General features: G+C 44.1%; 1 protein-coding gene across 1 annotated transcript; it reads left to right on the top strand.

Annotated features, from left to right (window-relative positions):
• The first annotated feature begins 658 nt into the window (after positions 1-658).
• LOC109464262 (forkhead box protein J1-B-like) lies at positions 659-11449 on the top strand. Its single transcript, XM_019761197.1, has 2 exons — positions 659-1721; positions 8394-11449. Exons 1-2 carry the CDS (start codon positions 1167-1169, stop codon positions 9159-9161), a joined length of 1323 nt encoding a protein of 440 aa, XP_019616756.1. The 5' UTR covers positions 659-1166; the 3' UTR covers positions 9162-11449.
• Positions 11450-12588: the final 1139 nt, after the last annotated feature.

Raw genomic sequence — 12588 nt, 5'->3', positions numbered from 1 at the left:
TAGTCTAATCAAATTTGATTAAAATCTATTTGTTTGGTGTTGCGGTGAGTGATGCAATCGTAAAAACCGCAAAGTCAATCCCACGCGAATCTCAGCTTCGTCGTAACTCGGAAGTAAACAAACCAAAACACCTTGGCTCACCAGGGACCGCTACTTGACACCTGCAGTTCTCCCCCACGCCGGTAGATGTTTGGGCACGAATTTAAACCCCCAAGTGGCGGGAATACCCATTCAGACGACGCTAGGACCGGTGCATGGCGGGTGAGGTAACGGGGTGAACACAAACAAGCAAAAACAAACCTTACTTTTTTCACCACAAGCTGCAAGAAAAGTTGCGGCTACTGAACTAAGTATGATAACACCCTTAGTATACCTAAAGCTTAAATAAAATAAAAACAGAAAAGTTGTGTCGCTTAATAATTTTACATGAAGAAATGTAAGTGACATACTGCCCCTCCATATTTGCCACCCCCGCCACTTTGGCGAATGCGCTGGCCCGACCGCCGACCAATCGCGCGCAAGCGAGAACAAAGGATATTATCATAGGTCACTAGCAACAGGTGGTTGTTTGTGGACCAATGGGCGCGCGGTTACCGCTGTTGATATTTATTTATGCAGTTGCTAGCCCCGCGGCCATTGGAATATATTAGACTAGTAGGGACTAGGGGTTCATTCTGTGAGAATAAAGCCACGCGCTGCGGAACTCGTGGTGTTTTGATCCGAGTTTCTCTGGTCGGACAACTTTTCCGGCGCCCGGAAAAATTGGGTGACAGGTGGCGGTGAGCGTACCAAGGGCGAACAAACGTAAGAACCGCTTTTCTTCAGGGTTTTAGAACTGTTACCCGTTCGAAGAACAGCATTTTACAAACTCTGTATTCTGTATATGAGATGGGACAAGCACTAGTGGTCTACAGAATATCTGTCATTCATTTGTAGAGACAGCGATTTGTGGGACCAGTACCGCGCTTAGGACGGACTTTGAGAACCACTTCGGTAAGAGAAGTCACTTGTTCCGGGACGGATTTAGCAGACTATTGCACGCAATAATTCAATTACCTGCTGTGGCAGCGTATCACGCAAGCTAGCGGGGCGCATTCCGACAGTAACCGGACCGGTGCCGACACTCCAGACCAAGGGTTGTCGTCTGCTACAGACAACTATTCACCATGATCGGGCAAAGTCAGGGAAGTCCAGTAGCGTCTAGCAAAACGGCCGTGAGTACCACGGCTAACTCTCGGACTAAAGTTATAGCGGATAAGTTCAAGCAAAACTGGATGGCGCAAAATCCGCAAGCGGACTCCCAGAACCCGGACACTCAGAACCTGGACGACAGCTTAACAAGCCTGTCGTGGCTTCAGAACCTGAACATCATGAAGATCCCCACGCCGCCCAGCAGTCCCAAGCCGGCGGACGACGGCTCCAAGCGGCAGACGCAGGCCCAGCCCGCCGCCGTCTCCGGTAACGCGTCCCTGCACGTCCACGTCAAGGAGGAGCACAAGGCGACGCTGTATGCACCTGCCGGCCCTCCCATCGGCACGCCGGAGAGCATCGACAAGATCGACTACAAGACCAACCCCTACGTCAAACCGCCCTACTCGTACGCCACCCTGATCTGCATGGCCATGAAGGAGACCAAGAAGAGCAAGATCACGCTGTCTGACATCTACAAATGGATCAAGACCAACTTCAAGTACTACGAGATGGCCGAACCCAGCTGGCAGGTGAGTACTTACACACTATTGTGTAGTGGGTGGTCTGAATGGTGTGTACAAAATACAACCCTTCCTAAAACACTCTCCGCTCGACTCAAATTACCAGCGAAATATGAATATTACCGGGATGTTGGGAAAACACACGAATACGCGAAGTCTTACGTAAGACTCGGTAATGTTTGCTTCTTTCTTTGATTCACCTGCTGTGTCAATAGTAGCGTGGCCCACCGTCCATTAATAGCCGGGCGGGATACGTGAGGTCCGGCGACAGGTGCTCTTGTCGGCCCCGCCTCCCGCTGATAAACTCTCAACCCCTTCCGAACCAACTCCGCGAGGTTTGGGTGGGTTTAAGGAGCAAGTCGTGGCAACTTGGCGACTACAGAGCTTCGCTCACGGTTTGACAGGAAAGCTTAGTGTAGAACAGCTGTAAAGCTGACGTTTGTCGTGACAGAGGTCAACCTCGCACGGCTCTAGGGTCAGGACGTAGGAAAAGGGGGCGGGTCGTCATGCACATTTCTGAACGCTAGAGAAGCAAAGACTCAAACATGTACCAGTGTAATCATCGCACTGGTGGTGGATTCTAGATAAGAAGTGGTGTTAAACATTGATTGGCACTTTGGGCAGCAAAACGTGCGAGATAAGAGTACACCGAGCTTTCTGGAGCCAAGCTTGTAGACTCAGTCAGTGGAAACAAAGGTTTGGAATTCTACACCCGGTGTGAAGCGAAGATAAATGTGGATCGGTTCGACCCGTTTTCTTCTATTTTACGCGTTTTTCAACCCGCCCTGCGCCATGCACGGCCACTCCCTACATCGAGTCATACGAAACGTGTACAAAAGGTATCATAAAATATTCAATAAAAGGCAGGAAGCGTCCTTAATAATCTGTAAGGCCCGGGGTTGACAGGTGACCTCCCTTCCCCGGGCCACCCCTCCATTCAACCTTTGTGTCAACACGCGCTGCAAACGCTGTAACTTTAGCTCCTCCCTTTTGTTCCGCAACAGCCCTCCAAAACCATCCAAAGCACGAATGCTTTTCATCACACGATGACACATCTCCTTCTACCTGCTGCTTTCTTGTCCTCTTGGCGGAATTACAAGCAACCAGAAGCTAAAAAGCGTGCAAAAAATGCGTTGATAGAGCGTGCAAAAATGCGCTGAAAGAGCGCCGTAAAATTAGCCCCATACAAAGGCGTCGGGCAATATTGGTCCTGTTCTATTTTCATGGTAAGGTAAATACGCGGCCGCATTCACCTGTGTGGGTGTAACGTTTCCAACGCTAATTTAAACCTCGCGTATCGGTTTTAAGAGTGTCCGGATTTAGGACATCTGAGGACTCGTGTAAGATTGCACGTAGAGACAGGAGATGGTCTTAATGTGTCAATCATGATGTAGCAAGTTTGGCAGGACGGACGCTCCTGTTTTTACGCTCCCGTGCGCAACCTTTCGCCCCAGTATTATGACTTGTGCCCATTTAAACAGGGTCACGCCGATTACGTTGTGAAAGGGTCGTGGGTGAACATGATCCCACAGAAAACAAATTATGACCGTCCCTTTGTCGCGTTTTCGACGTCGGCAACCCCGGTTGCATTTTAGAATTCGGGGGTAAAATTCCGCGGTCGGTCACACACGAACGGAGGTAGAAAGCGAGGCCGCAAATCACGTACCACCATACGGGGGGCAAACTCACCTGTCAAGGGTGGTGTCCTTATCACAGGACGGAAGCTAAAGATCTCGGAAATCGTGATTTTGCTTTTGACTCCAGGCGCCAGTGTAAATCAAAATTGATAACGGCAGATCTAAAGTTCGTTTGTACTTGTACACTAGAGCAAACGCCACACCTCAACGTTTATTACGAATGCGTAGTATAACGTCAGCGATGTTGAATTATGGAAATGGTGCGACCTTTCCCGACCCGATGTATTGCTCACATGGGTATACATTGTCACGAGTGGGTTGGAACAACCCTCCCATGGGCCCCACGTCACACACACACACCTGGCATGGCTGCTGGGAACTTTCCACGGCCTGAGCTTGTGCTACCAGGTGGCACCACAGGTCACAAGAACTGTGGCGGAAATAGTCAGCAAACAAACCATTTACTGTCAAGTCTGTACTACTAGACAACTTGTTGGGATGTCGTTGTCAAAACTTACGTATTAAGTGCGTTTGTAGAAACATTGGCCCGAAAACCTTGAAAATGTTCGCGATTCCAAAAAGCCCCTGTTGTCATAAGTTGTGTTTATACTCTCGCATGTTGACATATGCTTGGTAGTTCGACTGTTGTGAGTCAAGTATTCAAACCACGCAGAAGGAAACGCCGACTACTGCTCCAACTGTGCTGTGACGTCCGAGAAAGGAAGCCAACAATGCCACAGGCAATCTTGTGATGTTTGGAAGACAATCTAGCAGAGTTCCTTGCCACTTATCACTCATCAGTATTATTTGTGACACCTGTTTCAGCGCCTACGCATCCTCAGTTCACGTAGGGCTGCTACAGACACGCCCTCAAATTAGGCATAGATAGTTTCAGTACAAATTACGTTACTATTAGGGAAAAATGTATAGAATATTGCATGGGGAAATAGCACATGTAGAAACTCGTGTAAAGCCAACCTCGTCAATATATCGATATTACATGCGATATACTGTTGAAAAACACAGAAATGCAACTCTACACGTGTTCTTTCTTTGGAAATTGTAAAATGAAGTGTGTGAATGAGCAGGCAACAAAATCACACGGATATTCAAAGACCGTCAACAATTTCCAAAACATCTGGTCGAATGATTTGTATACTTTCTAAATTGAGGAAATTGATTGCTTGTCTGTTTGCGGCAATTGAAGATGTCGTTCACAAATTGTCTTGAGTGTGTCTGAGTACATCGTATATAGGACGGCCCAGCAGTCACCCTTTTCCTGATAGACAACGATGATAGGTATTTGCATACTTATAAAGCAAACAAAAGGGTTTATCACAGTAAATGACCTGCACGAGACAACTTGATCAGACTGTGCCAAATAGCGTAATTCTTGAAATCATCCCAGTATGACACAGCAAATCTCAGACAATTCATCCGACATTGTGTCAACAAAGAGTAATCGTACATCGGCCGTCTGTGTGGTAGCCATGTTTGTGGAATGTCCGGCGTTCGGTGGTAGCGTGGCCTGTACGTACTCACCCACACAGTGGCAACGTCCTGACGAACTACTAGTAAGCCTCCAGCGAAGTAGCCGTATCATTATACTTGATTAATTGCAAGATTAACACTAATTACACCTTGTCATGCGAGCAACATTCCTTCAAACATTTACCTCCATGCTTCAAATGTATAACTGGAAAGCTACTGCAAATTTTATTTCGCCTGGTTAAAAAAGACCATGACGATAATGATTTCGTAACGCCATACAAACGTCATAAATTTACAAGACCAACTTTTCTTAGCTAAGTTTTTTTTATGTGTGAAGAAGGTCTCTTATACCTAATTAATAAGTAATTTGATGACGCAGGTAGCTCGTTTACACCGCTCCCATGGGGCCGCGCGCTCCCACCGTACATCCTGCCATTCTGGTCAGACTAGTTCAACGCTTCCTCCCCTGGGAAAACTTCCGTCTGCAGACGTCAGAAACCGCAGTCATGCAAAACGACGCACGGCATTACCCCTGTCATCACCGCGACGCCCGGCCGGTTTTGAAACAATTATGGTAATGCAGGAGACTTCCAGACAATTGTATATATTATACAGCATCAACAGGCGTGTCCATCAGCTATCTATGCATCCGATGCCTTTGTGCATCTTTTGCAAGTGTCTCGTTGAATTTTAACCGTCTTTGGCTGTAGATCCTTGGTCAAATTTTCCTCCCAAACTGCAGAACGTCCGACCGTTTTACCTCACTTCTTGGTCCTTAAAATGTCTACTGAGTCGTCATAAGAGTACCAGTAGAAGTGAACACAAAGGGGTGAGGTCACAAACCAAATACACTGACAAAGCACGCACGAAAACTTCAGAACTGTTTGAAAAGTGTAATATGTTTAACAGGCCGGTCTAAACCACGTCATCGACAGGACGACACGCCGCCTAATGAACTAAATTAGAGAAAATATTTGCAAAGATTACCCCTTTGTTGTGAGGGACAACACGAAGTGGGCTGCATCAAAAGGACCGTGAAGACCCGCGTTATGCATCAAGTCGGAACAATACGGGATCGGTACAGGACCTCAATACCCAGTTTTCTTAGCGGACAGTTGCTAAATGTGTAGTGGACACAAAAGTGAAAGGCAGACGCCGGGTTTTTACAGGTTGAGTCATTAAGGTTCTTAAGGCACGGGTCACACATAGTGACTATGAAGTGGCGGCCGGATGCACCCCTCACAGTGGAAACCTACCGACGTCAGATCTGTTTCTTTTTTTAACTCCACGTATTTTTCTTTCGCGTTACAGTAACTTACACCCAAGGCCAAAAAAATGTTACACATTTCTTCTGTTTGAACAGCCTTTTCCCGTGTTTGCTGTCCCGAAGTAAGAAAGCTCTCCACGACGAAAATCCACTCTTACCCAGTTTTTCCTCCGCATATCCCAAATTCTGGGTTATAAGGATAAGTGAAAGACCCGATATCGTGTTACCCCCACCCAAACAATTCCTAATCCTCGTCGCTAATACTTTTAGTAGAAGAACGTTGACTTTTCCCTATGACAAATTTATACTGAGCATGCCATAAATCTTGACGCAAACACCGATGAAAGGCTTGAAGTTGTAATCTCATTAAGTAAAGCGTAAAAGTCCTTCCCACAATGCTATAATACTGGGAGCTTCTCCTCCTCCCAGGTACAATGTACGCTGTGCAGAAGGCACGCCATGTTTGATGACGGAGGCTCGGGTGTCCCACGAACAAAAGAATCATCAGAAATCTTACCCAGAGGGTTGAAAGTTAGCAGGTCGTCTAGAATATCAGGACCGACGCTTGGCGTGGTGCAAGCCATCAACATGGCCGCATTATGTCACACAGTCAGGGGTTAAGTCACAGTGTTTGGGGTATTCTATTTGGGCTCAACAGATATGATACAACGGAGTATCCTTTTAATGGACTTTGCCTTCTGTGTAGGTATTGTCTCCTATAGCTGTATGATATTCAATTACTTTAAGTCGCATGCAAAGTTACCTTTCCATAGGCATCTGAGTTGGCTTCAATTGTAATAGTAAAAAAGTCGGATGGCCTAAAGTTTCTGTAACAGGAGGAAATGGACACCCAATTATATCACACTTCATATACACAGAGAGATAAACAAACAAAAAGCTCGCACACCTGTACATTAAAAGCAAACATGAAGTTTGTTCTCATTATATGATGCAGCTTTTCTATGAAAGGAAGGCTTCATAAAGTTGCTAAGGTGATGACTGTTGTAGAACCACCTGTTTGGTTAGTCCTCCAAATGCCCAGATAAATGCACAGAACAAAGTTAGCAAAATGCTGGTCTGTGACCACAAGTCTGGAAGGAGGAAGTCATCATTAGCATAATGACTAATGCCCAACATAAGAATATTCATCAGTTATTGCCCAACCAAAGTGTACATTTCTCCCAAAACTGTTGTCACAGCACACCGTTGTAAACATGTTCACAAAAACCAGAATACACAAAAATTGGATCTTTTGTTGTTAGAGGCAAAATTAATCCCAAGTGACTGCAAGAAATGCATGGCGGTAATCCTCCTCTACCTAAACAATGGAGAAAAAAATTACACCAGGGACAGGGAGTAATACAAGAGACCTCTTCAGTTGTTCTGGTTGATCAGGACCAGTAGAGTCGAACAGGAAAGTTTATTTGATTGTGTAATTGGGTTACCCCCAGGGCAGTTCACATGGGGCCAAGCCTACAGGAAATACTGTGCCATGGTGGGAGGGTGACGGCGAAACACAATATCTTCAGAAATACCTGTGAAATCTTTTAATCGAAATACCTTTCACACATTTTGCAAGTGAACTACAAACGGTCTTATTCCCATAACATGGTTAAATGTTCTTGAATATCTTACTAACGGTATACAGTTTTCCTGCCTAAGTATAATAAACGTTACGAAGAAATGAAAATTTTGTTTCATTTCCGACAACACTAACCAAAGACAAAGCATGATCAATCACAAGAACAATATTATTAAACAATATTATTAACGACTGTGGATAATGCTGATGACCTTATACACTAAATTATTCATCTAGAAATGAAAGTTATGTAGCACAAGGTGCCAATCATTCACGATTCTCATAATCCCCACCATACTGTACGATTGGACATTTCAATTATTAATCCATCAACAAAGAATAGTTTTCCATAACCAGAACAATGACTGATTGAAGTATTCTGTGTTGCGACTGTGATGGAATGCATGGCCTGAATGGGAGCTGTCAGTAGTTTTGATATGTTGCATGTCTGCGGTGGAAGAATCGATGTAAACATAAAACTGTCATTGCTGATTTGCCTCTTGCACGACAGTTCTCCGCATATTAACACGAAATGTGTCATTACATAACCCGTCTGCAATAAACTGCTTGGAAGAAGTTAGAATATTGTGCATCAGAAGATAATGAATTTAATTAACCGTTGTTGTATGCAAAATTGAGTTCTATGTAAAGTAATTTCGGACGTGAAACATCGTTTTAACCAGAACTCTCCTATGTTGTTACAGAACTCTATCCGTCACAACCTATCTCTCAACAAGTGCTTCACCAAGGTGCCTCGCAGTAAGAATGAGCCTGGCAAGGGCGGCTTCTGGAAGATCGACCCCCAGCATGCCGACATGATCGTCAACGGTACCCTGAAGAAGCGCAGGCCCTCCAGCACGCTGGAGTCCTACCCGCCAGCCAAGAAGATAAAGAAAGAAGAACCCGAGGCAAAGTCATGCAACAACAGAAGAAAGCAGGCCGTGCCCAAGCGCACTGCCCAGAAACACAACGGCAACCAGAACTCTTTCATCGTCCCACCAGACGACCCCAACCTCGGGTCTCTGAAGGGCGACTTGAACTGGAACGCTATTCTGAACGACGAGATCACAGTAGATGGCATCAAAGTTAAAACCGAGGACATTCTGGGCTCTGGTTGTGCCCTGACTAGATCACACAGCCCTCTCCTAACAGAAACGTCATCATCGGTTGACAGCGACATCTTTAACGACGACCCCCTGGATCTCACGATTCGCGGCATCTCCATCCCTCCTCCGCCCGAGTGGCTGCCGATCGACCAAGTCTTGTCCGAACCATCCCACCTGAACGAATCCACCAGTAACATTTTGAACACTAACCTACCGCCCTCCCCACCCTCCTCAGAGGGATACCGCCACCCCTGGGAAGAGGCCAGCGAGTTGGACTCTATTGTAGACATGAACCACTTGTTCGAATCTCTAGATGATCTGGGCCCAGACGATCTCTCCTGGATCAAAACTGAGCCTGGGTTGTAATGCTGGGTGGGGCCTGTGATGTGTTGTGTTCGGTCTAGCTCTTTTGTATACACCTCGGGACAGTGGAATTTCGTATCTATAGTTTATTAATGTCATGCAGATGCTTCTCCATGGCATCAAAATATATTGTGGTGATTTAATCTCAATCAGTCCGTCCACTGAAAAAAAGGTAACAGAATAAGCCAAAAGTTTAGGGTGAAGGGTGTTGTTCATACAAGCTGTGCACTTACTTTCCAATATAATTTTAGTTATATACATTATACATCTGGGATGGCGACTTCTCAAAATCCCATCATAAATTAGTTTGTGCAGATTCTGCTCTTAGTAAAAAATCTGTTCCGTCCACGGTCATTAGACCGGCTTGCTACATTGAGAATCCGTCCATCAGATTTTCTGTTATTGTTGATTTAGTCCGGTAGTATCATGTTCCGTCCATTAGAGAATACTATCGTATATACAACAAATCAAAGTCATTTATTATTTAAAATCAATTAGGTTGAAAGGGAATATGTACCATAAAGGAACATCTACTTTGGCATTCATTCATAACAAGAATTACATCATCTTTGAAATTGGATGTGAAAAACAAGAAATATCATTTCAAAACTGCATACAGTAAAACTGACTCTTTTATCATACAATACTGCTGCAAGGTCTCTTTTTGGAAATTGTGGCTCAACTACATTGATGCAAGAATGTTTGCATCATCTCTAAAACGAAAATCATACCAAAGGTCATACATTGAATTTCCTGTCAAGTTTGGGTTTCAGCAATGTTTGCAGATTTATGACCAATTTTTTGCCTTCATTTATCAGTTGACAGTCTTCCCTTCTTGGAATTCGTCCCCAACAAAGGCTGGCAAATCAATTATTCAGAAAACAAAGCACATGGTCTTTCCAAGGTCTCACGGAGTGACCTCTTTTTTCCTGAAATCGACTTCGTAAACATTATGCTCTGTTTGCACAAAGGAAAAAGGTCAAGTTATGATGAATGTCCAAACCTATCTCGCTTTCAACCATAGATTTTAACCAGAATTATCTATCAGTTATATTATAAGTATATGTACATGAAATGTTTTATTATTTTATTTAGGCCCGCAATCAGTTCTCGATCCAAGATACAGTATATGTTATAATATTGCACAGCTTGTGTGTCTTATAAAGTTTAATAACATACATTATATGTATATGAAGAACACTCCAAATGGGAGAAATATCCAACATATTTTATGAGTATATATTTTTCTATATTATCTGCTGATACTCAAGGTACAGGTTAGTCGGTACTCCAAGGTGTTAAATGATATGTAACTATTGGCTCTAGTCCTTTAGAGGGAGAGGGCCGGCATGTAAAAGTGCTTTCACGTCGACATGTAACATCAAATATTTGCGGGGGCTATTGTGAATCATGTCCGCACTTTGCGTGCAGGCAGTTTTCCGATAAATTAAACTGTCAATAGCACCAGCGGTGCCCCATGGCAGTTTGCCCGTCCTTGTTTACTCAGCACAGGTTTGTTTGGACGTGTTTTTGCGCCAGCATGGCTGTTTCCAGAGCGCTGAAGGATGGGGGAAAGTATGCTGGCAAGGCGTATATACCCGACTGTTTGCCATGTCATGCTAGGAAGGCGTATACCTTACTGTTTACCACGCCACATACTTGGACATTAACCCCCGTCCTTTTGCCGGGCCTTATGCAAACCTGTAAATCCAGCAAGGTGGCTGGCTGAGAACTGGGAACGACGTTAGGTTTGGCAGATGTGCATTGTTAGCACGGACAGTCCTGCTGAACAAACGATGCAAACTCCCAGCCATTTATGTACACTGGTATCCTGGACACACCCAGTCATCCGTAGTGCCTTAATATTATAGAAACACAGGGTGATATCATGGGGGTGTGTGAGGATTCTTACCAATGTAAGCACTCTGTTATGTCACCATGGCTACTATCACCATGGAAATGTCTTGCATTTTCTGTGCAGTGTCTATTTACAATCAGAGATTTATACTAACTTATTATCTGCCTGGCTCCAGGCCTAATACCACAGTGTGTGATGTTCTCTGTTGTGTAGGGGTAGAGAGAGAGCAAATTTTTTGTTAGCTTCTTGGGTTCCGCCAAGTTTGTGTGTAGTGGAGTTTTTTGTTTTTTTTCTGGTTAAGAGTTTTAACATATGAGAATTATGCTGGCATTTTGTGCTTTTATTGAATTCTGTATATTGTGCAAAAAAAGGAAGGTTGTGAAGTGTGTGAATTCTTTGCAGGACTTTTGGGAATAAAGTTTTGCAGTATGAACAATATGATTTGTTTCTGTTATCCTTTGCCCCTTACTGTGTACATTGTATATAATATAGAATGCTATATAATTTATACAGTGTAATACGTATCACCCAAGGTACCAACCTAATCACGACCTGGGGGAAGAAAACAGAATCGATAGCAATAAATGTACCCATCCAAGAGAACACGCATTTTGATGCGAAGTGCAACAAAGGTTGAGAAAATTTGTTATCCCTGTACCAAAAATTGTAACATCAATTCCAACGTCCGAATCCAAATTATTCTATCCAAATTATTCTATGAAAGTGTTATAAGCCCATGTTTACAACCATCAAAACCCCTCCAAAATATATGATAAAGGGGGACATACAGTCAAAACAGTCCAAGAAGTCCACTCATCAGAGGACCAAGAAAATCTGGTCACTATAGACAGTAGCCTTATTAAATCGCTTTACGGTTGCCAGCCGCCCAACATCCAGCCACCCCCCTTGGGGCCGCTAAGGCCGCAGACGACAGAGTTTGCGTTACACAGGATCTTAACGCTTGTGTTAATGGGAAAAAAAATACCTAACCAAGAACGTCCTAGATCTAACGGACCACCAAAAAGTGGTCACACTGACCAGGTGGTCTTTATGTTACATTATATATGATAACAGGTGGTTACTTGCAGAGGTTTGACTGTATTGAATATCTCTTCTGTGGATGTAGAGACCAGGATGTTTGTGTGCATTGCTGGGCGGTAGTCTGACTATCACTCAGCCCTTTGCACCTAAGGAAAGACATGTATCCAAGGGCAACGGGTGGGCTTGATCCTAAGTGGTCAATTTGATCACCCGGGATCAATCTAGGACTGCGTCTCCTGTTGATTTAATTTGACCTTTTGCATCCTTTGCTTGATTAATAGGACGGCAATAATGCTCAAGTCAACAACACCTAAGAAATAATGACACACGTAAATGGATGCTCTGTTTGATCCAGAAGCATTTTGAGTTTGGTAGACAGTTTTCTTTTAAAAATTGAAGAGGGGTAAAAAAAATAGTGCCACAAAGTCAAGTCTCAGCTTGAAAGTTCATCTGTGTTCTGTTGGTAAAAGTCATTCTGAAACAGGTTTGAACTGCAATTTCCAGCTTTTTCGTTTTGCAAAGTACAGCTCA

Source organism: Branchiostoma belcheri, unplaced genomic scaffold, assembly GCF_001625305.1.
Source record: "Branchiostoma belcheri isolate BF01 breed outbred unplaced genomic scaffold, Haploidv18h27 scaffold135, whole genome shotgun sequence".
NCBI lineage: Eukaryota > Metazoa > Chordata > Leptocardii > Amphioxiformes > Branchiostomatidae > Branchiostoma > Branchiostoma belcheri.
Note: the sequence above shows the minus strand (reverse complement) of the source record. Positions and strands in the feature narration are given on the sequence as shown.

Excerpts from the sequence above, each read along its gene's own strand:
- LOC109464262 (XM_019761197.1), top strand. The coding sequence starts at position 1,167 with ATGATCGGGCAAAGTCAGGGAAGTCCAGTAGCGTCTAGCAAAACGGCC. Across the intron at positions 1,722-8,393 it reads TGGCCGAACCCAGCTGGCAG|AACTCTATCCGTCACAACCT; the intron begins GTGAGTACTTAC and ends ATGTTGTTACAG.